A 27289-nucleotide genomic window follows, 5' to 3' on the forward strand; every position below is an offset into this window, starting at 1 on the left:
TTCGAGCCCCGTGTTGGCTGTAGAGATTACTCAAAATATTTTTTAAAAAAGAATTCACATCGATTTGAGGCAATCTAGTACATGTGAATGCGAAATTCCTTTCAATATGCCTTTTGTTGCTCAGTTCTGTGCTTTCAGAGACCATCATAGAGTTGGTTGAGAGACTGGCATAGATGAGTCATTGCCTTTCTCTGGTTTTCTGAGATTTGCTTGCTATGGGACGATTTGGAAAGGGCTGCTTCCCTAGACATCTTGAGGTAGCCTGGCTTAAACAAAAATGTGTTTTGTATAGGACTGATGCCGTTCAAACAAAGCACGTATCCTAAACCAAAGGTTTTTTTTTTGGTTTTTTTTTTGTTTTGTTTTTTTTTATTTAAAGTTGTTTTTTTTTGTTGTTTTTTTTTTGTTTTAACATTTATTTATTTTTGAGACAGAGAGAGATAGAGCATGAACGGGGGAGGGTCAGAGAGAGAGGGAGGCACAGAATCGGAAACAGGCTCCAGGCTCTGAGCTGTCAGCACAGAGCCCGACGCGGGGCTCGAACTCACATACCGCGAGATCGTGACCTGAGCCGAAGTCGGACGCTTAACCGACTGAGCCACCCAGGCGCCCCCTAAACCAAAGGTTTAATAGAGTCCTAGCATTTCAGAACTAGTAGAGGGACTGTTAACTCTGTCCCTTTCCTGATTGAGAAACTGACATTTCTACGTAAGACTCTTAGAATGTGAAGAGATGTGCCAGGTCACCTTTGGTTCAATGCAGAATATGATCCCTGATAGTAGTGTAGTACCTCTTTAACAAGTGCCCTAAAGGTGACTTATTTTTTATTTTACTTTTTTTAAGTTACACACACACTCCCAGCAGTATGCAGTAAGTGACACACAATGTCAGCGGTGCTAGGAGACCTGATCGGAGGAAGAGAGGGTTTTGATTACATTTGTCGGGGGGGCGGGGGGGGGGAGCTTCCCGGAGAAAGAGGAGTGTGAGCCCATCTCCCAGCTGGCTGACGGATGACCCCGACTGCAGTGGCATTGCCCTTTTCACCTTGACATGTTATGTCTTAGCTCTGGAAGGTGCTTAGGGACTCAGAATGTCTCTTTCCTTTTCCCATAATTACTTTTTACCTAAAGCTTTTCTTTCTGCTTTACCAGACTTAGAAAGTAATGATTTTCTTAAAATAACCTTTTCTGGATTGCTTAAAATTAATGGTTTCTAATTCACTGTCTGTCACTTGAGCCCAGGGGGTAAGCCTCACTCCTACCATGACTTCCCTAATGACTTGTGTTTTTCTCAGAGAGCAGCAGGATGTTCATTTGTCATTAGAATATTGATATAATTGTTTTGTTTGTTTTTCTTTTACCCCATCTGATTTCTGTTAATGTAGTTTTTGCACAACTTTTAGAATTACTAATTTGTATGCCCTTGTAGAAATCATTATTATAATTAGTGTTGGAAGGATCATGTTTTTGGGGGTTTTTTTTAATTTTTTTTTTTTTAACGTTTATTCTTGAGACAGAGAGAGACAGCATGAACGGGGGAGGGTCAGAGAGAGGGAGACACAGAATCTGAAACGGGCTCCAGGCTCTGAGCTGTCAGCACAGAGCCCGACACGGGGCTCGAACTCACGGACTGCGAGATCACGACCTGAGCCGAAGTCGGACGCTTAACCAACCGACTGAGCCACCCAGGCGCCCCAGAAGGATCATGTTTTGAGATACAAAGTGTCCCAGACCCTTGCTGAAAGAGTTGTATTTTACAATAAAACCTTTATTTTCTGGAACTCCTGTGTGTCTCTGAATGGCCATTTTTTCAGTTAATTAGAAGTTTGACCTGAACTACATGAATATTGTTTTTTAAGGAAATCTTTGCAAGATATACAATGGGATTTTTTTTTTTTCCCAGCATGATTGAGGTACAGTTGACAGCAAGATATTCTGTTTACTTTTCTGCTGTCTTAAACAAAATATATTTAATATAGTTTAACATCTTCTTTATGACAAAGAGTCCTAATTATTATTCTCAATGATTATCATAACTGATAATGCTGTTCAGAGTCTATATTAGAGGTTGCAAACTACAGGCCACGGTCCAAATCCCACCTGCCAGCTTTGTAAATAGAGTTTTTGGAACACAGCCACACCCATTTGTTATATATTGTCTGGTAGCTTCTGAGGTTACAAAGGCAGGTGAATAGTTGAGGCAGAAACCCTATGGCCCACAAAGTTTAAAATATTTACTGTGTAAATGTTTACTAAAACGTACAGAGAAGTTTTGCTGACCCCTGACCTAGAATGTTAGAGCTAGAGGAAATGTATCCAACCCACTTACATTATCTGAGAAACCTGGGCAGGGGATGCTGTGACTTTCAGTGTCCTGTTTCATTGAGGGGAGTATGGGTGATTGTGGCTTCTCCTCCCTCCTGAGGCCCGGGGGCGGGCGGGCGGCTGCTAAACCCTCTGCCTCTGCTAAGGACTGTTTCTTAACTCACAGTATCTGCTGGCTATGGCTTCATTGCTGTTCATAGCCACTGGTGACCCCTGCTTTTCTCTTGTCCTTTTTCCCCCTTTCGTCTGTTACAACTTCTTCCATGCTTTTTTTGTTTGGCTCCAAAAAAGCTAGCTAGGAAGCCTTCTAATAGACATCGTCAAATACCCCTTTTATGTAATCATGTATGTTTGCTCTTTGTATTGGGGGGGGGGGGGGGTAAAGTCTTTGCACCTGAGGTTTTCCTAACCTTTTTACGTTATTCCTGGGTGTTCAGTACATCTTAGCTGTCAGAGACATTTTGATTTTTTTTTTTAAGCAAGCTCTATGCCAAACATGGGGGTAGAACTCACGGCTCTGGAGATTAAGAGTTGCATGCTCTAGGGGCACCTGGGTGGCTCAGTCTGTTAAGCGTCTGACTTCAAGTCAGGGCATGATCTCGCGGTTTGTGAGTTGAAGCCCCATGTCAGGCTTGTGCTGACAACTCAGAGCCTGGAGCCTGCTTCAGATTCTGTGTCTCCCTCTCTCTCTCTCTCTGCCCCTCCCTCCCTGCTCACTCTGTCTCTCTCAAAAAAAAAAAAAAAAAAAAAAAAGTTGCATGTTCTACCAACTGAGCTAGCCAGGCACCAGGCACCCCCTCCCTTTTATTTTTTTAAGATTTTATTTATTTGTGTATTTATTTATTTAACAGAATGGCAGAATGGAAAGTATACCTATTCTTTTTTTTTTTTCCCCCCTTAAGGTTTATTATTTATTTTGGGAGAGCGAGCAAGTGAGGGAGAAGTGGAGGGAGAGAGAGAAAATCCCAAGAAGCCTCTACACTGTCAGGGCAGAGCCCAATATGGGGCTCCAACTCATGAACCATGAGATCATGACCTGCGCTGAAGTTGGACACAACCAACTGAGCCACCCAAGTGCCCCCAAGATTTTATTTTTTTAAGTAATTTCTACACCCAACATCAGGCTCCAACCTATAATCCCAAGATCAAGAGTTGCACGCTCCACTGACTGAGCCAGCCAGGCGCCCCTTACTTCTAAGTAACCTCTTCACCTGACTCGAATCCACAACCCAGAGATCAGATTAAGAGTTGCATGCTCTACGAACAGAGCCAGCCAGGCACCCCTTATGTTTCGTTATGGGCATAATACTTCTTTTTTAACTGTATGAGAAATGAATCTTGCTTATGAATGGTTTTTATTATTTTAGGCTGTTGCAAAAATGGTTCAACAGTGCTGTACTTACGTCGAGGAAATCACAGACCTTCCGATCAAGCTTCGATTAATTGATACTCTGCGAATGGTTACAGAAGGCAAGGTAAGTTTTCCATTGGCATAACTCATAGTGGAAATTACTATCCTATCTGTGTTCAGAGATATTTAGATATGCAGGCATTAGGTCCGTATATATTTAAGATGACAAAATAGGTCATCACCTTGATTCAACCATTATCTTTGTACTTTTCCTTGTAGTATCTTCCCATTTACAAATGAATATATTTAAAATAGTGGCAGTCTTGATATATCCAGATTTTTCTGGGAATTAGTGATCTTACTCCATAATTAAAGATAAAGTTAATTCTTCACCCTGGCCTAGATCTGCTTGAGAAATCTATGCTTAGGATAGCTACAGTTTCACTCTACTATTTAAATTAATAGAGGGGCTCCTGGGTGGTTCAGTTAAGCATCTGACTCTTGATTTCAGCTCAGATCATGATCTCATGATTCCTGAGATGGAGCTCTTCATCAGGCTCCATGGGGAGTATGGAGCCTGCTTGGGGTTATCTCTCTCCCTCTCTCTCTGCCCCTCCCCAGCTCACGTGCACATGTACTCGCTCTCTCAAAACAAATAAAAAGAGTATCGGGGTGCATGTCTGGCTCAGTTGGTAGAGCTTGTGACTCTTGGAGTCCTGAGTTCCAGCCCCATGATGAGTGTAGTTTACTTAAGAATTAATAGTAACAGGGGTGCCCGGGGGGCTTACTTGGTTAAGCATCCGACTGAATTTCGGTTCGGTCATGATCTCCTGGTTCATGAGTTAAGCCCTGTGTCAAGCGCTGACAGTGCAGAGCCTGCTTGGGATCCTGTGTCTCCCTCTCTCTCTGCCCCTTCCCTGCTTGTGCTCGCTCACTCTCAAAACAAATAAAGTAATCGAGTATTTGCAGTGTAAACTTAATTGTAAAACTTTTCACTGCCTTACCAGAATCTGTTTGTGTTTGTTTTGATGCTTTTTTTTTCCCCCTCCTAATCTTGTTTCTTTAAAAACGGCAAATATAAAATGGTGACTGAGGTAAATACATTTTTTTCTGGACAGATATTTGTGATTTGAGGACAAAACTTTAGCTTATGTTTAACTTCTTGGGTCTTGGTTGGACTGTCCCATCAGTTCAGTAAATGTTTATTGAGCACCTGGGTTGTGCTAGATCCAGAATGAACATGACGCTGTTCTTTACCACCGCAAAGAGATCCATTGGAAAAATAGTCACCGCGCTGTGTCTCGACAGTGGCAGTGGGTCTGCTGTTCCCATGTCACAGAGGCAGGATGTGACGGCTGAGCTGGCTTTTTAAGAACGAATAGAAATTTGGGCGCCTGGGTGGCTCAGTTAAGCGCCCAACTCTTGATTTCAGCTCGGGTCGTGATTTCACAGTTCGTGAGTTCAAGCCCCACGTCGGGCTCTGTGTTGACAGTGTGGAACTTGCTTGGGAGTCTCTCTCTCTCCCCCCTTCTCTGTCTGCCCCTCCCACACTCGGGTGCACTCTCTCTCTTTTTCAAAATAAATAACTTTTTTGGGGCGCCTGGGTGGCACAGTCAGGTGAGCATCTGACTTCAGCTCAGGTCATGATCTCTCACTTTGTGAGTTTGAGCCCCGCGTCGGACTCTGTGCTGACAAGCTCAGAGCCTGGAGCCTGCTTCAGATTCTGTGTCTCACTTTCTCTCTGCCCCTCTCTTGCTAGTGCTCTTTGTCTCTCAAAAACAAACGTTAAAAGAAATTATTTTTTTAAATAAAGTTTTTTTAAAAAAAAGAACGAATAGAAATTTGGGGCACCTGGGTGACTGAGTCAGTTGACTGTCCAACTCTTGATTTCAGCCCAGGTCACGATCCCATGGTTCGTGGGATCAAGCCCACATAAGGGCTCTGCGTGGTGCCTGCTTGGAATTCTCTCCTTTTTTCTTTCTTTGTCCTTCCCCCACTTGTACGCTCTCTGTCTCTCAACATAAATAAACTTTATTAAAAAAAAAAAAGAATAGAAATTCACAGGGGTAGGGGCATAGGGAGAACGGCAGTTTAGACATAGGGGAAATTCTGTACAAATATGTCAAAGTAAGAAACACATGGAACATTTAGGAAAGTGGAAGTACTTATTCTTGGAGATTAAGGTTTTTGGGGGTGGAGTGGGAAAAAGCATTACTGCAGAGCAAAGGCTGAAGGGACAAGCAAGCCCAAACATGAAAATTAGTTCCCTAGATTTGATTAGGCTATAGTTCTTTAAAAAAAATTTTTTTTTGTTAGGTTTATTCATTTTTCAGAGGCAGAGAGAGGTGGAGTGTGAGCGGGGGAGGGGCAGAGAGAGGGGGACACACAGAATCCGAGGCAGGCTCCAGACTCTGAGCTGTCCACACAGAGCCTGACATAGGGCTCGAAGTCACCAACCGTGAGATCATGACCTGAGCTGAAGTTGGACACTCAACCGACTGAGCCACCCAGGTGCCCCAATTAGGCTATAGTTCTATCTTTTATGTTTAATTTGTCGGAAATTATATCATCTAACATTACATAGCTGCAAAAAATGCTCCTAACTTTAATACTTAGGATCAGATATTTTTATCTTATTATTATTTTTTTTTAAGTCAGCTCTGTGCCCAACATGGGGCTTGAACTTATGACCCCAAGGTCAAGAGTTGCATACTCTACTGACTGAGCCAATCAGGCTCCCCTCAAATAATTCTTTTAAAGGCACTGTTCTATTTTCTGTGCTATTTAACGTAGCATGTGGTTCTGTTACTCATTAAACACAAGGATTTCATATTTAGGTTCTCAAAGTAAAGCTACAAAATATGGATAATGTTTTGTAGAAACATTTTCTTTTCTTTTTTTTTTTAATTTTTTTTTTTTTTTTTTTAACATTTATTTATTTTTGAGACAGAGACAGAGCATGAACAGGGGAGGGGCAGAGAGAGAGGGAGACGCAGAATCTGAAACAGGCTCCAGGCTCTGAGCAGTCAGCACAGAACCCGATGCGGGGCTCGAACTCACGAACCGTGAGATCGTGACCTGAGCCGAAGTCGGCCGCTTAACCGACTGAACCACCCAGGCGCCCCAGTAGAAACATTTTCTTAAAAAATTACGTGATTGTGAGATGTAAAATCATACAGCTGTATTTGTACATGGAGGATAAAGTGCACCATAACTGGATGATAAATACTATTAGGCTTGGTTTGAATAATAGTTCAATTCTACCTTTAAAAATTTAACACACACACACAAATTTAACACATTTTGGGGCACCTCAGTGGCTCAGTCGGTTGAGCATCCCACTTTTTTTTTTTTAATGTTTTTTGGTGTTTGTTTATTTTTGAGAGAGAGAGACAGAGCGTGAACAGGAGAGGGGCAGAGACAGAGGGAGGCACAGAATCCAAAGCAGGCTCTAGGCCCTGAGCCGTCAGCACATGAAGTGCGAGATCATGACCTGAGCCAAAGTTGGATGCCCAACTGACTGAGCCACGCGGGTGTCCCTTGAGCATCCCACTCTTGGTTTTCACCCACTCAGGTGAAGATCCCAGGGTCATGGATCAAGCCCTGCATCTAGCTTTGCCCTGCGCTTGGAGCCTGCCTGAACTTCTTTCTCTCTTTCCCTCTGCCTCACTCACTTGTTCTCTCTCAAAACTAGGGGCACCTGGGTGGCTCAGTTGGTTAAGTGTCCAACTCTTGATTTTGGCTCATGGTTCACGAGTTCCAGTCCCGCGTTAGGCTCTGCACTGACAGCATGGAGCCCACTTGGGATTCACCGTTTCAGTCTCTCTCTCCACCCCTCCCCTGCTCGTGTGCTTGCTCACTCTCAAAAATAAACATTTAAAAAACTTTTAATACGTGTCTGAGAATTTTCATAATACAGATTTCTCGTATTTGTAGATTTATGTTGAAATTGAGCGTGCTCGACTGACTAAAACATTAGCAACCATAAAAGAACAAAATGGTGACGTGAAAGAGGCAGCCTCCATCTTACAAGAGTTGCAGGTAAGGAGTTGTATTTAGAATGTGAAAATTCTGATATTTAGTCGGCAGTGTTTCTTGTAGATCTTATTTTGGCACCTGGTCACTTCTTCAAAACTACCAAGGTTGAGGGTGAGGGCAGTGGAGGGTGAGGTTATTCAAGTACCTGAAAATTATGTCATTATGGTCCCAACTAAACTGCTAAAAAAGGTTGTGAAGAAAAGTTAGAAGCAATGAAGCAGTCTTGATGTATGCTATTATTTTAACATTTTCATCCTCTTTAGAACTTAAATCAGTAATTCATGTACTGTTTACTGATGCGTTAGGGATTTGCTGTTAATCATCAGCTTCGTTTTAAATGAATACTTGATTGTTGGTCAATTTCCAGACTAAATTGGTTTAACAAAGACAAATTGCATCATAATTTGCTGTGTTTCAGGACAGATTTTTAGGAGAGATCTTAAAATGAGATAGCAAAGAGCTAAGAAATCTGAGAAAAGCCATAGACTCCCTAATAAAAAAATGTACCTGAACTGCACTCAAAATTTTGCTTATAATTTTGGCCCATCAAGGTTTCCCCAGTAAGTTAAATTGTTTATTCTGATTTTTCAGTCATGTGCCATTTTAGCCAGAGGAAGGGAAACCATAGTACTGAGAGGATCTTGTGTGCTCTGCGTTGTCTGTGTTCTTTTTTTTAAAGCATGTCTTGAGTTCTCTATACGCTTTATCTTATTTAACGTTCACACACGACACTATTTCTATCCCCATTTTTCTGCCAAGGAAACTGAAATTTAAAAGGATTAAGTAATGTGCCTAAAGTCATTGCCAAGAATTGGTAGAGTTCAGATTCATACTAGTTCTGTTTGACTTCAAACTTCTTTTCTTCTTTTTAATTAAAAGACTGTATTTTTTGGAGCAGTTTTAGGTTCACAACAAAGTTGAGTGGCAAGTACAGAGAGTTCCCATATATCCCCCGATGCACCATCCCCCCCACACCCACACATACACACGCACCACTTCCCCTCCTGCCAGCATCTCGAACCAGAATGGTTCGTTAGTTACGGTTGATGAGCCTGTGTCAACACATGATCACCCAAAGTCTATAGTTTGCCTTAAGGTTCACTCTTGATGTTGTACATTCTGTGGATTTTGACAAATGTCTAATGACGTGTGTTTATCAGTGTTGTACCATGCAAAATAGTTCACTGCCCTAAAAATTCTCTATGCTCCAACTGTTCCTCCCTCTTTCCACTCCCCCACCCCCTGGCAACCACTGATCTTTCTACCATCTCCATAGTTTTGTCTTTCAACCAGGAGGATTATGTGCCCCACGATTTAACATCCTCTGAAATATTCTTGCCAGAAAAAATCACCTCAATTATATAAAGCTTCTAGGTTTAACTACCAGTTTACAAGATACACTGGGGACAGAGGAGCTTATTAAATGATACCACAGGGATGCAATCAGTGTAATTTAGACTCCAGGAAACTGTGGGATGATTGGCTTGATTTTGTCAGTAAATAAATGGCAAGGCTAAAAGAAACTTACCTACCACTTGCAAAGTATAAGCCTTATTTGGATTCTGATTTAATTAAATGAGATATTGAGGACTGAGTAGATATTTAGTGATCTAAGAAATTTTTCAGTATGATCATTTTTTTTTTTCAGTTTCTCTTTTAGAAATACATACTGAAATAAATGTAAGATGTTACCTGAAATTTGCTTCAAAATACTTGACACATGCAGAGTGAGTGAACATACATAGATGGAACATCGATGGTTTCATTCCTTAGGGATTTGCATACATACATTCATCAGTGTATACGTTTTTATTTTCTTTAATAAAAAAATTACAAAGACCATGGAATAAAAACCTTTTCAGACCTAATAATAATAGCCTTACTTCATTTTACTTTGTTATTCTACATTTTATAAATTCATTTGCAATATGTGTGTACCAAGTATTAAAAATGTTTTTATAGTATTTGATAGAACTGGTTTTCTATGTTGTATCTGTTGCATATTGACTGTAACTGTACATCCGTTTGGAGTCATGTCAGCCTTGTTATCCGAATTATAAAAAGGCTAGTGAAACGCCCAGAGTCTAAGAGACCCCCAAAAACGAACCGCCAGAGTCCAGAGTCAAAGCTAAGCAGCAAGGGTCATTTATTGCAGGTTCGAACCTGGACCTCTGCGCCCTCGTTGCCGGTGACGCCGAGAGGTCCTGAGAGAGGTTTTTACACCCCTTTTATAGACAGGTACAAACAAGTCATGGGGAAATCAGGAATTTTCCACAGTTACAGAGCTGCGATTGGTTGGTGTTTAAAGTTGGACACTTAACAGTATTCGATTGGTTCCTGCCTTTAGGTCAGACCACAACCGGGGGTACGGGTATCACAATGATTGATCAGGAATACACGGATGTGCCAGGCAACAATGATTGATCAGGAGTACACGGATGTGCCAAGTAACAATGGTTGATCAGGAATATACGGATGTGCCAGGCAACAATGATTGATCAGGAATACATGGGCGCGCCAAGCAATTGTACAGAAGCGGAACAAGCTGGTTAAGCTTGGTTAGGTTTCAGTTTCCCGTAACTTAAGCTTTTAAGTTTTAATTTTCTCAGGCCTCTCACTAGAACCTCTTTTTTTCCTTAATTTTTTTATCATAAAAATAGCCTGCAAGTGGCATCATATTTTGGGTTCAGAATTGCAATTTCCTCACTAGCCATGAGGAAAACGCAAATTAAAACCACAGTGAGATGTCCCTACGTGCGCATTAGAATAGCTCAGAAAAAAAAGTACAGAACCAAGCGCTGGCAGGGATGCGAAGTGATGAGAACTCTCATCCGTTGCTGATGGGAATGAGAAATGGTGCAGTCACTCTGGGAAACAGTTTGGCAGTTTCCTTCTTTTTCTTTTTTTTTTTTTTCCTGGCATCGGCTGAGCCATTGGCATTATCGGCGCTGGCCACGGTGCCATCCGCAGACCATCGTGAGAAAGGGCCGTCATCTGCAGTTTGGCAGTTTCTTACGAAGCTGAACGTATGCTTGCCAGACGACCGAGCAGTCCCACTTCTTGTGCCCAAGAGAAATGAAAACTTAAGTTCACACTCAACCTGTCCACTGATGTTCAGAGTAGCCTTGTTAGTGATGGGCACAGGTTGGAAACGGCCCAGCTGTCCTTCAGCCGGGGAGTGGATAAACTGGTTCCTCCACACGGTGGAACACTTCGTGGCCGTAAAAAGGAATGGACCTGTTGTTTCAGAATCATTGGCTGTCGAGGGTTCAAAGTGGGGGAACTGTGTGACTGTAAAGGGTAGCACGAGGGAGTATTTGGGGCTGAAAGAACTGTTCTGTATCTTGATTGTGATGGTGGTTAAACTACATAGGTTAACTACGTTAGTTCTGTCGTTAACTACGTAGGTGAAAATTCACAGAACTTTTTATACCAGAAGGAAAAATAGCCATTTACTATATATTTTTTAAAATTGTGATTTCCTGGAGGAAACCAGCTTTTTAGATCATCATCAGTACTCTCTCAGTCTGCGAGAAGTTTCTTGTTATTGGACAGGTGTGAATGTTTTAATACATTTAACTTTGCAGTTTTTAAAAATTAAATATAAACTTATTTGGGGACTTCGCTAGGTGGAAACCTACGGATCAATGGAAAAGAAAGAGCGAGTGGAGTTTATTTTGGAGCAGATGAGGCTCTGTCTAGCTGTGAAGGATTACATTCGTACACAAATCATCAGCAAGAAAATTAACACCAAATTTTTCCAGGAAGAAAATACAGAGGTAAGCGTGTCTCTTAACTACAAGTTTGCTATAGGAGTATTTGGGGGAAAAAACCATAAGCCCCAATTTATTTTATCAACTTTTTTTTTTTCCAGAAATTAAAGTTGAAATATTATAACTTAATGATTCAGCTGGATCAACATGAGGGGTCCTATTTGTCTATTTGTAAGCACTACAGAGCAATATATGATACTCCCTGTATACAGGCAGAAAGTGAAAAGTGGCAACAGGTAAGAATATATTCTTATACTGGACGTCGATACTTATTAGGAAGAATTTGCATTTTTTATTTTGAAATAAGTTTAACCTCAGTAATCATAAGCAGTTGTGTGGTGCTGCTTTCTATTCAGTGTGTTGACAATTCAGTTCATCTTTACTGATTCAAACAAAGTGTGGCGATACTCTAAATTCTTTGTCACTTTTGAAGAATGTAGGTTTGCTACTTAAAGTGTGTGTAGCGGCACCTGGATGGCTCAGTCGGTAGAGCATACAACTCTTGATCCTTGAGGTTGTGAGTTCAAGCCCCATGTTGGGTATAGAGATTACTTAAAATACAGGGCACCTGGGTGGCTCAAATCAGTTCAGCATTCGACTTCGGCTTAGGTCACGATCTTGAGGCTTGTGGGTTGGAGCCCTGTGTCGGGTTCGGTGCCAACGGCACAGAGCCTGGAGCCTCTCTGAGTTCTGTGCCTCCCTCTCTCTCTCACCCTCCCCTGTTCATACTCTTTCTTTCTCTCAAAAATAAATATTTTTAAAAGTTAAAAATAATAAATGAAATTAAATAAAATACGTATAGCAGGTCACTTGCTACTAAGGTTACAAGCAAAGACCTGGCATTACTTTGGAAAATTATTTCACAATACTATTTCAAATAGTTGATAGGTATATTCCACATTTGTGCTGCTAACTTGTTGTAAGAACTTTTTCTTTATACATTTGTCACCGAAAAAGATGTCAGCCCGGAGAGTAATTCAGATTAGCGAGGATTTACGTAATTGCTCCAGAAGAATTGATGACGGAAAGCCACTGTGTAAAGATCAGCTTGCTAGGGTGTTTATTCCCTAAGACTTTGGAGTACAATATCAAACATGAATATAGACAATTCTCTTGTGATTTTTTTAGTTCCTGCCAAAGTTTCCATTTTGTTTCTAAGCTTACATATAATCCATTGTGTTATAAAACATTTGTAGGCTCTGAAAAGTGTTGTCCTCTATGTGATCTTGGCTCCTTTTGACAATGAACAGTCAGATTTGGTTCACCGAATAAGTGGCGACAAGAAGTTAGAAGAAATTCCTAAATACAAGTAAGTACGTTTATAGCTAAAGTAGCAGAAACACCATCATGAAAGAAAATCGGTTAATCTAAGTGTACACCTTCTTACTTGGTTGCTGATAGATTGTATTGGCGAATAAAGCTAGAGTTCATGAAATAGCGAAATGTGTTTTCGCACTGTATTCGAAATCACAGTCTTCGTTCTAAACCACTTATCAAGTAGAAGTTGCATTTCAAGCTCACTTTAGCAGCTTTTGGTTAATTAACCATTTGATAAAGTTTTAGTAATTTGGGGCTTCGTGATTTTCAGAAGTACATACTCTATGAAACAGACACACGCTTCATAAGCACAGTGGGCTTTTATTTAAAAGCTGTTTTTTTCTTTTATCTGCCTCATTAGTAAGTTTACGTTAATTATTCCAGAGATTGGCAAATACGTTGCAGTAGGGGATAGAATGTTAAGTAGGGGAATGCTCCGTTCAGAATTACTATGGAAAAAATGATAGTAAAGTAGGCAAAATAAATAATAATCAGGGGCTCCTGGCTGGCTCAGTCAGAAGAGTGTGCGACTCTTGATCTCAGAGTCCTAACTTTGAGTCCCCATTGAGTGTAGAGATTTTGTAAGTACAGTCTTTGACGGTTTTTAAACATTTGCTGTTATATTAGATAAAACAATTTTTACAGATTGGGAATATTAAGTTTTATACAATTTACAGGGATCTTTTAAAGCTTTTTACCACAATGGAGCTGATGCGCTGGTCCACGCTTGTTGAAGACTATGGACTGGAATTAAGGAAAGGGTCTCCCGAGAGTCCGGCAACTGATGTGTTTGGTTCTACGGAGGAAGGTGAAAGAAGGTGGAAAGACCTGAAGAACAGAGTCGTTGAACATGTAAGAATCTGACATGGTGGATGGGGCACCTGGCTCAGTCAGAAGAGTGTGCGACTCTCGATCTCAGGGTCATGCGTTTGAGCCCCATGTCGGGCATAGAGATAGCCGAAAAAAATAAATAGTGAAGAAAAAAAAAGGCATGACAGAGTTGCCAACCTGGAAGTAAAGTTGAGCATAAACTTTGATTTTTAAGTTTGATAGTCCAATGTTTCTTTGGAGGTTATGTCTTTAGTTCTTTGCTTTAGGATTTTTTGGAGGTAGGGAGGCTATTCCCAATGTAGTAGAGATGTAAATTTGTTATTTAAATGTTTATTGTATATTTTCCCAAAGCACATCAGAATTTATCACCTCCCTCTTACTCCCTCTTCCCCCCCCGCCACATTCCCCCATTTTTGGCTTCTCAGAAAACTATGTTTTAGCATGCTTATTTTGTGGGGACCTCTCAAGAATCCAAAATTTTACGGCATATAAACCAGCAGGAAATTCTTAAGAATGTGGGGGGTAGTTGTGGGTGAAAGTAGTGTTTTCCATCTAATACTCGCTTGGTAGTTTGGAGAATGGGTAACATGTCTTAAACCTGACCTTTGATCTTGGTGTCACTACAAATTGAATTAGCTCAGCATTCATTCATATAACATCCTATTGAGCCTTCTGTGTGCCAGACACTGTTCAAAGTGCTGAGGCATGTGGGAAAGGAAGACTTGGTCCCTGCTTTCAGAGAGCTTAAAAAGAAATCATAGGAAAGATGCATTTATAAATAAAAGCGTTACAGGGGCACCCAGGTGGCTCAGTTGGTAAAGCGTTCGACCCTTAATTTCGGCTCAGGTCATGTCCTTGCAGTTTGTGAGTTCACCCCGCATGGGGCTCTTTGCAGACAGCGTGGAGCCTGCTTGGGATTCTCTCTCTCTCCCTCTGCCCCTCCCCCGTTCATGGACATGCACACGCTCTTGCTCTCTCTCAGAATACAAATAAGTAAACTTTAAAAAATGTTACAGATATTAGGGTACAAATACATATCGAATGGAGTAGAGCATGAGGAGAAAGTTGATTGGTTCTGCCTGAAAGAACAGTCAGGCAAGAGCCGCGGTTAATTGACATAGGAGGGAAGATTCGTAAGAAGAGAACCAGGTTAGCGTGCAGGTGGATAGTCTGAGCAAAGGCATGGAGACGCCGACCAGCAGGGGAACCCTAGGGCCTCCAAGAACAGGGCTCAGCCAGGAAGGAAGTCGGAGATATGGTAAGGGTCTGGAACGTAACAAGGTGTATATATTCCAGTCGTGGAAACCGAGAGGTCGGTGACCAGGCCCATATCTGACACAGAGCCCTCTAGCAGTAAGCGTGGAGAATGTGTTTGGAGAGAGACCACAATGGAACTGAGAAGACGAAGCGAGGGCCCCGGTGGGCTCCAGCCAAAGCAGTAGCTGAGGATTGAAGAATGGATGAGGTGGAAATATTTTAAGAAAGAAAATCAATCGAATTTGGTCACTGATTAAATTGAAAGTTATGAAGGAAGAGGGGTCCAGAATGATTCCCCTGCTTCCTAAGAAGCTGGTGTGGCCCTGGACCCTAACAGAGACAGGAGAAGACACGGCTTCTTCAAAGATCCATTCATTTTTCTTCCCACTGTTCCCCATTTTCCCTGTGAATGCTGTTGTTTTGTTAATAACATAATAATAAAGGGAAGTCTCTAACTTGAGCACCATTTCCAGTGAAAATTGGGACATTTAATTTCAAGTTACCTTTCAGCGGTTATGATAATGTGTTTTGAGATACTCTCGATCATTTTTTGAATCTGAGCCTTTTAAACATCTGTGTCATAATTAGGAAAGTTTAACTTTAGATTCTTGCATTTAGCAAAAATAGTTTAGTATCGTTACAGTTTTTAACCATTGTTTTAGTTAAGATAAGCCTAGGTTTTGACCACATATATGTATTTTTAATAGATTTCTATTTTTTTTTTATTTTAGAGAGCGAGCGAGCACATGCATGAGCAGGGGAGAGGTCCAGAGAGAGAAAGAGAATCTCAAGAAGGCTCCACACAACACAGAGCCCAATGCGGGGCTTGATCCCACGACCCCTGGCATCATGACCTGAGCTGAAATCACGAGTCGGATGTTCAACTGAATGAGCCACCCAGGCAGCCCTTGACTATATATATTTAAAGAGAGTTGGAGAGAATAGGGGCAACTGGTGGCTCAGTCGCTTAAGCATCTGACTCTTGATTTCGGCTCAGGTCATACGTGGTCTCACGGTTTCATGAGTTTGATCCCCGCATCAGGCCCTGCACTGACAGTGTGAAGGCTGCTGGGGATTTTCCCTCTCTCTCTGTGCCTCCATGCTTATGCTATCTCTGTCTCTCTCGAAATAAATAAATAGTTAAATAAGCTTTAAAAAAGTTGTGGAGAGTATTCAGAATAACTTCCAAATAACTACAGAAGTCAAAATACCTAAATTTTTTACTTTGTTGTTGAACTTTAGAACCGTGGTGGGCTATAGAGAAACAAAAGCTCTGAATCCGACATTTTAACTAAACGTGTTTGGAAATGAAAACAAATGAGCTGTTAGCTTTATCGACAACTGTTACCTGTCCTTCATATGCCCTCTGTTCTCTCCCCAGAATATTAGAATAATGGCCAAGTATTACACGAGGATAACAATGACGAGGATGGCCCAGCTTCTCGATCTGTCTGTTGATGTAAGTGGTAAATGTTGCATGAGCTGTTTGTAGCCAGTCATTTTGAATATCAGCTGACTTACAAAAATCAAATGAGAAAATCAGTTTTGTTTCATTATTTAGTTTTAAGCTTAGGTGGCAGAAGGTTTCTCCAGGCCATCTTGAGGATCAAAAAATAGCCTAAACACCAAGTTTATAATTACATTAATATTATGTCCTAGTTAAAATCTTCTCTTAAATATGGCAGTTTTACATTGATTCATTTGCCCAGGGTTTATATTTCTGTCATAAATATGTCTGGGTTCCCAGAAATAACCATAGAGATGTAAACTGTGACGGAGACTTTGCTGCAGCCCCCCTGCCGAGGGCCCAGGTCACATTAGAAGAATGTTACGTTCAGGCCTGAGTTCCTATTGCTGGAATGTTCACCCACCACAGAAATAGGAGTTAAGTGACGTGAGCTAAAAGTCATCGCATAGTGTTTTCCAGTTTAGCTAAAAAAGAGGAATCACGGATGTTAGAGGTCAAAGGCTTGATCGTTGGTTGGCTCATTAGCTCCTCACATTTCTGGACCACGAGGACCAGAGTCCTTAGAAGTAAAGTGCCTTGTCCTTAGTTACATAGCTGCCAAGTGACAGGGCATATATAGTAACCCAGTGTTTCTGGAAACAAATTAACTGCATAATGTGCTGGGGGGGGACCATTGTAGACCAAGAGCAGACATTTCCTAGACTCGCAGTAAAATAAATACGTTATTATAGGAAGCCTGCTTTGGGTTCTGTGTCTCCCTCTGTCTCTGCCCCTCCCCCGCTCACATTCTGTCTCTCTCAAAAATAAACATTTTTTTTTAAAAAGACAGAAAATGCTTTCCTTAAATTTTTCCTTAAATTATTTTCTGTAATTACGCTTTTTTTTTAATTATCCTGTCTTAATCCAATTTGTCTTTCTCTCTTGCAGGAGTCAGAAGCTTTTCTTTCGAATCTAGTAGTTAACAAGACCATCTTTGCTAAAGTAGACAGGTTGGCAGGAATTATCAACTTCCAGAGACCCAAGGATCCAAATAATTTATTAAATGACTGGTCTCAGAAACTGAACTCACTGATGTCTCTCGTTAACAAAACTACACACCTCATAGCCAAAGAGGAGATGATACATAATCTACAGTAGGGTGTCCGTGCCCTTAATGCTTTTAGAAAAGAGTTAAAATTGGAAGTCATTTAAAAACAAAAAAAAGACTGTTATGGTGTATATGTTGGGGTTTTTTTTCTATTCTCAGCTCCTTTGTCTAAAATTTAAAAGATAGTGACTATGTTTAAGGCCCCTTTTGACCTTTCACTTCCCTGATTTTATCGTTAACTTTGCATTTGCAATTGGTGCAAAAAAAAAAAAAATTTCTATTTCTATGGTCTACGTACTCAAAAACTTGTGTCATAACTTACCCAAATGTGTTTTTCTATCATTTGAAAACTTTTTAGCTATTATTTGTTCTCATTCAGCTAACAACCGTCATTATTATAATAAAAGCAGTATATGCACATTGACTTTCTATAGTTACCTGTGTTTCTGAACATTTTGTGGGATAGGGATTTAAGTATTTTTTAAATAAAAGAAATTCTGTTGTAAAGCTATCAATTATTTAGTAGAATTTCAAAAACAACATAGGGCATATCAGAACATTTGGGATAGAGTTGTAATTTGTGAAGAATTTGTATTTTAGTATTGTGGCAAAAGGCCTCTAGACTGAGTGTAGAGAGTGATTGGTAGGCTAAAGACTTAATGTAGACTTAATTTTTTTTCCTTGAGTCAAACTGGTTTCGATCACAGTAGCTCGATTCTTTCCGTTCCCCGTCTTGACCAGTTACTGAACAAAATCAAGTGACATCGTGTTGACACAGGTTAACACACAAAGTCATTTTTATAAGATTTGTTCGTGGCTTTCACATCTAGGTCTAATTCCATCATTAGTGTTCCAAATTCATTAACTCTATAGGAACTTATTTCCATTACGTGAACACTGGATAACAACCTAAAACGTTTTAAAAATGATCCAGAAGGACTCAGCCATCCTCTAAGCAAATAGCACAGTATTGACATTTCTTTTACAGAAGTAAACAAAAGTAGTTTTACTGTCAAAAGAAACATCTGAGATCAATTAATATGAGCAAATTTTTGGAAGTTTTTAAAAAATTTGATTTATTTCAGGGAAAACAGAACAATGAAACAATGTTAGAAGGTTATTTAAAGTAAAGAAAGTGGGAGGTCGGCTTTTTTGAAAATCCAAACGAAGGGAGGGGGGAACAAAAGGCATTGTGGAAATAACATTTTTTTCATAATTTTGTTTTCATTTAGTGGTCACTAAACTGTTCTGTGATCCAGAGCTGGGGACAATTGTAGGGACCTCTGCTATTTATGCTGAGTCATTGTGAGTAATAACCCAGTATTAAATCCAAGTCTATTCTTCAGAAATTTATGTATCGGTCACATTGATGACAAACATCTGCTACCACTCATCTTCAAAAATCTAACCAAAACTGTGGTGGCAAGTTCAGGAACATCAGAAGTTCACACTAGCAGTAGAATATGGTTTCAATTTTCTGCTGAATGAAAAGGATAGAAAATGAAATCATTTTGCATTGTTCATTTGTAAACCAAATTGGAGCTAATTTGAATCTAGCTTCTCGTTAACTCACCAACTCGTTACCCTTGTACTTGGCAAACACCTAGGCCATCTGGCCAGATGTATTGTTGTAAAGCTCTCAAATGACCCTCTTTCGTCTTTGTTTCGCGTGCTTGCCCTCGAACTAAGCTCTTTGTGTGTCCTGATTTGGTGCCATTTGTAATGGTGTCCCAGTCGCTGGATCTCATTTAATTTAACTGCTCATCCAGTTCTTGAGTTTTTCCTGTCCAAGCAACTTAAATTTCTTAGTGTTACGAAGAAGAATCAACTAACACAGGGCAATAAAATATTCGAGACGTTCAGAACCCCAAACCCTGGCTTCCATTTCAGACTTCCAGCTGGCTGTTCGTGAAAAGGACAGAACCACTTTGTTTTAAATATGGAGAAGATAATACTTAGCTCCTTTTCGTTTTCATTAGGTTACTAACTACAGAGAGATGATGAGCCACTGTTTTTTGTTTTTGTTTTTTAAATGAAACACTTTTTACCCTTTTATTTTTATATAATTTATGTTTTTATTTTAGAGTTCAATACCGATTTCTGTAATTATCCTCAATTTCCATATGCTTACTGAATCATTGAGAACTAATCTTTAAAAATCATGCTGTTCCATTCTATCTCTTACAAGTGTTACATGTATGATACCACAAGTACGTATTTTACATTGTGTTTGGCTCCTGGATATAGCTGCAATAAAAGCACTGATTTGTGGGTGTGTAAAACCCTGGAGAATAAACTCATACTTTTAAAGATCATGTCTTTTTTCAGTTCTCTTGCCGTCTAAAGCAAAAAGCCATAGGATTTTCATTCTTTCAAAATCATGTCCTCTCCATAAACCTGTTTTTGAAGCCGGGGGACAACATTGTGCATGTTTTACACGCCAACTGGTTGGCTTTCCCCGCCCCCCCCCCCCGACTCCTTTCTGATCTGGGGTTCACGACAGGCCATACCTTATTGTGCCCTTGACCAGCGGTTCTCCAGTGGAGCCCACATCAGAGTCACCGGCGGGGCTTGTTAAAACAGATGGTTGGGCCCTGCCCCCAGAGTTTCTGATGCAGGAGGTCTGGGGTAGAGCCCAAGAACTTCCATTTGTAACAAGTTCTCAGGGGTGGCGGACGAACACTTGCATAAATGGTAGGGTTTTCAAAAGGGCTTTGTGAGAAAGTACTGCATGGACATGGGCATCGGTACAGTTAGGCTTATGCTCCGGCGTGATTCTTAAGTCCCGTGCCCTCTGTTTCTGAGTTTAGTGATCCAAAGTTCTGGGTTTTGTTATCTTGCTTGCGGACATGGAGAGAGATGTTCTTGCTTTCTGAGTGGATACAAAGCAATGTCCCTGACCTGGGGCTCAATATTTACCATGTTGAAAGAATTGAGAATTGGAAAAGTTTCATTATGTTGCTGTTTCTTTTCTCTCTGTAAGATTAGTAATTGGGACGCCTGGGTGGTTCAGTGGGTTAAGCCACCAAATCTTGATTTCAGCCCAGGTCACCATCTCAATGGTTCCTGAGTTCAAGCCCTGCATTGCTGACCATGCAGAGCCTTGGAATTCTCCCTTTCTCCATCTCTCTCTGCCCCTCCCCCACTCATTCATTTTTTTTCTCTCTCTCTCTCTCCCTCTCTCTCTCATACACGCAAAATAAAAACTTAAGATTGGGAACCATGTTTATCTTATCCATCATTTCTGTTACATAGAAATGTAAATGCTTGCTGAGTTTAATTGTTGCATAACCAATTAATCTTTTAAAATCTCTCCTTATACCTTACTGGGATTTTGTTTGATCCTCACTTCCCACTGTATATTACCTTTATATTATGTAATTGTAATACAAGTCAGTGGCGTTAATTACATTCATAACGTACAAACATCATTCATATTTCCAAAACTTTCTTCATCTTTTTTTAAATTTTTTTTTTTTTTTTTTTTTTAAGTAATCTCAACAATCAACAGGGGGCTTGAACTCACAACCCCAAGATCAAGATCAAGAGTTGTGTGCTCTACCGGCTGAGCCAGCCAGGTGACCCTACTTGCGAAATTTTATCCCAACCAGAAGTTATTAGGTGGTCGTTCCCCATCCCCGCTCTCCCTTTCCCTTGCCCCTGGTAGCTTCTAATCTATTTTCTGCTTCTCTGAATTCACCTACTCCAGATATTTCATGTCAGCGGAGTCATACAATTTGCCTTTTTGCGCCTGGCTTACTTCACCTAGAGTAATGTTTTCGAGGTTCGTCCATGCAGCATGTATCAGAACTTCGTTTCTCTCATGGCTGAATAGCATTCCATTGTATGGATATAGCGCATTTTGTTTATTCGTCTTTCGGTGGCCACTTAGGTTTCTGCTCCTGCCTCTTGTGACTAGTGCTGCTATGAAGATCGGTATACGCGTGTGAAGTCCTGTTCACAATTATTTTAGGCATTTCTGCATGTTGGCTTTTTTTTTTTTTTTTTTTTTTTTTTTTTTTTTTTTTTTTTTTTGAATAAAAAGATTCAGGGGCACCTGGGCGGCTCAGTCGGTTGGGCATCCGACTTCAGCTCGGGTCATGATCTCACAGTCCATGAGTTTGAGCCCCACGTCGGGCTCTGTGCTGACAGCTCAGAGCCTGGAGACTACTTCGGATTCTGTGTCTCCCCCTCTCTCTACCCCTCCCCTGCTCATGCTCTGTGTCTGTCTGTCTCAATAATAAACGTTAAAAAGAATTTTTTTTAATAAAAAAATTTAAAAAAATAAAAAGACTCAGAAGAAATTATAAAGATTGTGCAGCATATCTTTCACTCAGTTTACACATTGGCTTTTTTTTTTTTTTAAGATTTTTAGTTTTTTAATTTTTGTTTATTTTTTTCATCATCTCGACACCCAACCTGAGTCTCAAACTCACAATCCCGAGATCAAGAGTTGCATGCTTTTCTGATTGAGCCAGCTAGGCACCCCAAAGATTTTCTTTTAATTATTTATTTACTTTATTTATTTTGGAGAGGGAGAGGGAGAGAGACCATGTGAACAGGAGAGAGGCAGAGAGAGGGGGGAATAGAGGGTCCTAAGCAAGCTCTGTGCTGACAGCAGAGAGCCTGACGGGGGGCTCAAACTTGAACTGTGAGATCATGGCCTGAGCCAAAGCCTGATGCTTAACCAACTGAGCCATCCAGGTGCCTCAAGATTTTATTATTTAAAAAAAAAAATTTTTTTTAGTGTTTATTTTGTATTTATTTTGAGAGAGATTGTGCATGCCTGAATGGGAGAGGGGCAGAGAGAGAAGGAGAGAGAAGATTCCAAGCAGGCTCTATGCTGTCAGTGCAGAGCCCGACATGGGGCTCAATCTCACAACCGTGAGATCATGACCTGAGCTGAAATCAAGAGTCAGACACAACCAACTGGGCCACCCCGGCGTCCGAAAGATTTTTATTTTTAAGTAATCTCTGCACCCAATGTGGGGCTTGAATTTACACAACCTTGAGATCGAGTCGCATGTTCTACGTACTGAACCAGCCGGGTGCATATTGGCCTTTAAAACCAAAAGAACAGGTGCCTGGGTGGCTCAGTCAGTTAAGCTTCCCACTTCAGCCCAGGTCATGATTTGCAGGTTGGGAGTTGGAGCCCCCCATCGGGCTCTGCACTGACAGTGCAGAGCCTGCTTGAGATTCAGTCTCTCTCTCTCTCTCTCTCTCTCTCTCTCTCTCTCTTTCTCTCCCTCCCTCCCTCCCCCATCTGTGCACTCTCTCTCAAAAAAATATGTACAAAGGAATGATGTGGTAGGCCAGAGAGACCCAATTTCTGGCCAAGCTGTTGCTATTTCAATCTTAACACTAGCTTACTAACAATCTTAACACTAAACATAAAGACAAATTTCACAAGAATTCTTGTTCTCTTACACCTATTGCCAGGAGAGGCCAAAGTCAGTGGAACAGGAACTACTTGTGATCAAGTTATCAGACCACATCTCAGCCTTTTGGAGCATATATCATATGTATATCTCAGAACAATTAGCATTAAATAAGGCATTCCTGTCTCCATAATAGGTGATCTTGTATCTGAAACCCTTAAGGACTTTTTAGGGTTCAGAACCAAAACGTCTAAACATTTGGTATAACTGGGACAAATAAAAAGAACTATTCAGTATGAATCAAAAGTAGCCACGGGGCTCCTGGGTGCCTCCCTCGGTTGAGCAACTCTTAATTTCCGCTCCGTTTGTGATCCCTGGGTCATGGGATCAAGCCCCTAGTCGGACTCCACATAGAACATGAAGCCTGTTTGGGATTCTTCTGCTCTCTCCTCCCTTCTCCACCCCCCCCCCCCCCACCATGTCCCTCTTTCTGGCTCAAGGTCTGTCTCTCTCTTTCTCTCAAATTTAAAAAAAAAAAAAAAAAAAAAAGCTAAATAGAGGCACCTGGCTGGCTCAGTAGACCCTATGACTTGATCTCAGGGACATGGGTTCAAGCCCCAAGTTGAGCATGGTCCCTACTTTTAAAACTCATCTTCAGGAGTTTTAACATTTCTAAATTGAATAGCCTGCTTCAATTTCCTATCTTAATTTGAACTCTGGGCACTTTCCTTGAACTGAGAAAGAAAACTTTGTGGTTTCATAATACCTTTTTTTTTTTTTTTTTTTATGCTTCAATGTCACTGGCCAGTGCAGAAAGTAAAAAGATTAAAGCAATATGATGTAAACTACTTTTACTTCCTCAAGATTTTGGCATTGTATTCATTTGAAAGTTTTTAGGATTTGCAAATTAGATAACTTTAGAAGAGTTCACCTTCAAGAAAGAGCAAAGATGATGTTGCAAAGGAGTAAGACGTTTCTTAAAATGCATATCATGTCTGCTACCGCTGAATGTGCTGCATAACGCCTCACTACAGAATACTAACCAGCTGGTTTCCCGACGCTTCCACATTGATTTCCATTGTGCCTGGAATGCAGGCCAGATATTTTATTCAAAGTGTTCCACTTAATGGAAACACGAGGAGACCACATTTCCTGCACCTTTTAGAATGCAAATCTTGAAACAGAAGGATGATGTGACTTTTTTTTTTTTTCCTGCTGTCAGTACTTGGGGATTACAGTAAGAGTTTGGAAATCAGTTTCTCCTGTAAGATTTAGATTATAACAGCAGCATATTCTGGGCCAGAGTGGATAAGCAGACATAATGGCCTCCTGTCTTGCAAAATCTGACGACAAAAAGGCAAGCGTCTAGAGGACAACTTTTACATGAGTTGACAACAAAATTTCCCAACACGGGGCATTTATGCCCCGCGTATAGTTGCAAAATGTATGCACTTTGAAAAATGACCAGATAACTGGCTTGGGTAGCCTCGCGGTATGGAACTGGAAGACAGAATGTGTCGATCAAAGAGCCACGAAAGCTAGGAGAAGAGTTTTGGAAGCACACATTCATGGTGTCGGTGGGGGACGAATCCTTAGCGAACTGAATCCAAGTGTTCTGGACTTGCAGTCAAGGCCATCCCAACCACGGAAATGGATACAGGAAATCTAGCCAAACCCCTGTGACCCCCTTGCTGGAAACATTTGTCTCATGAAATTGAGACAGCACGTACAAATGGCCTAAAATCATATAAGCAAATTTCTAATGATGATATTTACCTTATCATGAAGTTGATGATAATTTACCAAGTGTTATTTGGTAACTTACCAAGTGTTATTTTCAAAAAGGTAAAATTGAGGGGCACCTGGGTAGCTCAGTTGGTTAAGCATCTGACTTCGGCTCAGATCATGATTGCACAGTTTGTGAGTTCAAGCCCCGTGTCGGGCTCTGTGCTGACAGCTCAGAGCCTGGAGCCTGCTTCGGATTCTGTGTCTCCCTCTCTCTCTGCCCTCCCCTGCTCACGCTCTGTCTCTGTCTCAAAAATAAATAAACATTAAAAAAAAAATTAAAAAAAAAACAGAATAACAGGCGCTCCAGGGGGGCTCAGTCAGGTAAGTGTCGGACTCTTGGTCTCAGCTCTGGGGACCAACGTCTCTTGGTCTCGGGTCTTGACCTGGGGGTCGTGAGTTCAAGTCCCATGTTGGGCTCTGTGCTGGGCATGAAGCCTACTTAAATAAATAAAAATGAAAATAAATAAAACCATGTGACCCAGCAATTCTACTCCTAGGTATATCCCCAAGAGAACAGTGAAAACAGTGTTCAAATACTTGCAAGGGAATATTCATAGCAGCACTATTTGCAATAGTCGAAAGGTAGAAACTACCCAAATGGCCATCAGAGTATGGATGGATAAGTAAATGGTGGCATATCCATACCATAGAATATTATTTAGCCATGAAAAATCATTCTGATCTATGCTACAGTGAGGATGAACCTTAAAACATGCCAAGTGAAAAGTCAGACACAAATGATCACACATGATATGAATCTATTTATATGAAATATCCAGAATATGTAAATCCAAGAAAAACAAAGTAAATGATGATTTCCAGGGACTGGGAAGGTGTAGGGGAAGAATTAAAATAACTGTTGGGGCACCTGAGTGGCTCAGTTGGTTAAGCGTCCAACTTCGGCTCAGGTCATGATCTCCTAGTTTGTGAGTTCAAGCCCTGCATCAGGCTTTGTGCTGACAGCTCGGGGCCTGGAGCCTGCTTCAGATTCTGTGTCTCCATCTCTCTCTCTGCCCCTTCCCTCCTCATACTATCTCTCTCTCAAAAATAAACATTAAAAATTTTTTAAATAACTGTTTAATGGATAAGGAATTTTATTTGGGAGCAATAAAAATGTTTATGAGCTAGGTAGATATTAGATATGATGGTTATACAATACTGTGGATGTACTAAATGCCGCTGAATTTTTCATTTTAAAAGGGTTAATTCTTTTTTTTTAAAGATTTTATTTATTTTTAAAGTTTATTTATTTTGAGAGAGACAGTGCAACCAGGGGAGGGGAAAAGAGGAAGAGGGGACAGAGGATCCGAGGCAGGCTCTGGACCGACAGTGGAAAACCCGATGCAGGGCTTGAACTCATGAACCATGAGATCATGACCTGAGCTGAAGTCAGATGCTTAACTGACTGAGCCACGGAGGTGCCCCATAAAGATTTAATGTTGAAGTATCTCTACACACAACATGGGGCTCAAACCCACAACCTCGAGATCAAGAGTCGAATGCTCCACCAACTGAGCCACCAGGGCCTCTGGAATGGTTACTTCTGTTTTGCTAATGTCACCTTAATTTTTTTAGAAAGGTAAAAACATGGCTCATGTAAATATAAAATATGTACATCAAAGATTTGATTCAACTTACAATTAATGAATAAGAGAACCAGTAAAAAAATTTTTTTAATTTTGTTGACGTTTCTTCATTTTTGAGAGACAGGGAGAGACAGAGCACGAGCAGGGGAGGGGCAGAGAGAGAGGGAGACACGGCATCCGAAACAGGCTCCAGGCTCCGAGCTGTCAGCACAGACCCTGATGCTGGGCTCGAACTCACGAACCTCGAGATCATGACCTGAGCTAAATGAGCTGAGCTAATGACTCTGACGCTCAACCGAGCCACCCAGGTGCCCCTGAGAACCAGTAAAATTTTAAAACCAGTTCAAAGGCGCCGGGGGGAGGGGGGCACCTGGGTGACTCATCCGTGAAGCATCGGACTCTCGATTTCGACTCAGGTCATGATCTCAGGGTTGGTGGGTTTGGGCCCAGCGTCGGGCTCCGTGCTGATAGCAGGGAACCTGCTTGGGGTCTTCTCTTTCATTCTCTCTCTGCCTGTCTAAAAAAATAAATAAAAATAAACTTTAAAAATAAATGAAAATAAAACCACTTCAAAAGGATATTTAAGAATAAAATCGGGGGTGCCCAGGTGGCTCAGTTGGTTAAGCGTATAGCCCTTTGCTTTTGGCTCAGGTTCGTGCCTGCGTTCGAGCCCCGAGTCGGGCCACGCTGACAATACGGAGCCCGCTTGGAGTCTCTCTCCTTCTCTCTCTGCCCCTCCCCTGCTCTCGTGTGCGTGCTCTCTCTCAAAAATAAATAAATAAACTTAACAAAAAAAATTGCGCGTGATACAAAAATGGTTCGTGTAAAACAGGCCCAGGCATCGTAATGTGTTGAGTGTCTTATCTTTTTGCCGGACAGGTATCACTTCCGTCTTTAGTGAACAAAAATCTCTAAGTTAATCTCCGCTCCTACAGAATTATTAAATAGTCCAGACAATACAGAGTCAAGCTCAGCCACTGCACTGAGACAAAGCCCAGTAATCTATCTCTTTTATCCATTTCCAAGTTAAAAAAAAATTTTTTTAACATTTTATTTATTTTTGAGACAGAGAGAGACAGAGCATGAACGGG

The 27289-nt window shown here is 41.0% G+C and overlaps 1 protein-coding gene and 1 non-coding gene across 2 annotated transcripts in view; one reads left to right on the top strand and one right to left on the bottom strand.

The window, feature by feature from the left end:
• Nucleotides 1-19759, top strand: part of PSMD12 (proteasome 26S subunit, non-ATPase 12) — a 30789-nt gene extending 11030 nt beyond the window's left edge. The window contains exons 4-11 of the mRNA XM_007088295.3: nt 3692-3799; nt 7612-7716; nt 11343-11492; nt 11588-11722; nt 12683-12795; nt 13481-13655; nt 16273-16350; nt 17287-19759. Coding sequence (XP_007088357.1) covers nt 3692-3799; nt 7612-7716; nt 11343-11492; nt 11588-11722; nt 12683-12795; nt 13481-13655; nt 16273-16350; nt 17287-17496 — 1074 coding nt within the window. The 3' untranslated portion in view covers nt 17497-19759. The remainder of the gene's footprint in view (nt 1-3691; nt 3800-7611; nt 7717-11342; nt 11493-11587; nt 11723-12682; nt 12796-13480; nt 13656-16272; nt 16351-17286) is intronic.
• Nucleotides 10626-10712, bottom strand: LOC122233844. The gene has a single exon (XR_006211568.1). It is a non-coding gene; the product is annotated as a small nucleolar RNA SNORD35 (small nucleolar RNA).
• Nucleotides 19760-27289: the final 7530 nt, after the last annotated feature.

This window comes from Panthera tigris, chromosome E1, assembly GCF_018350195.1.
Source record: "Panthera tigris isolate Pti1 chromosome E1, P.tigris_Pti1_mat1.1, whole genome shotgun sequence".
In the NCBI taxonomy this organism is placed as follows: domain Eukaryota; kingdom Metazoa; phylum Chordata; class Mammalia; order Carnivora; family Felidae; genus Panthera; species Panthera tigris.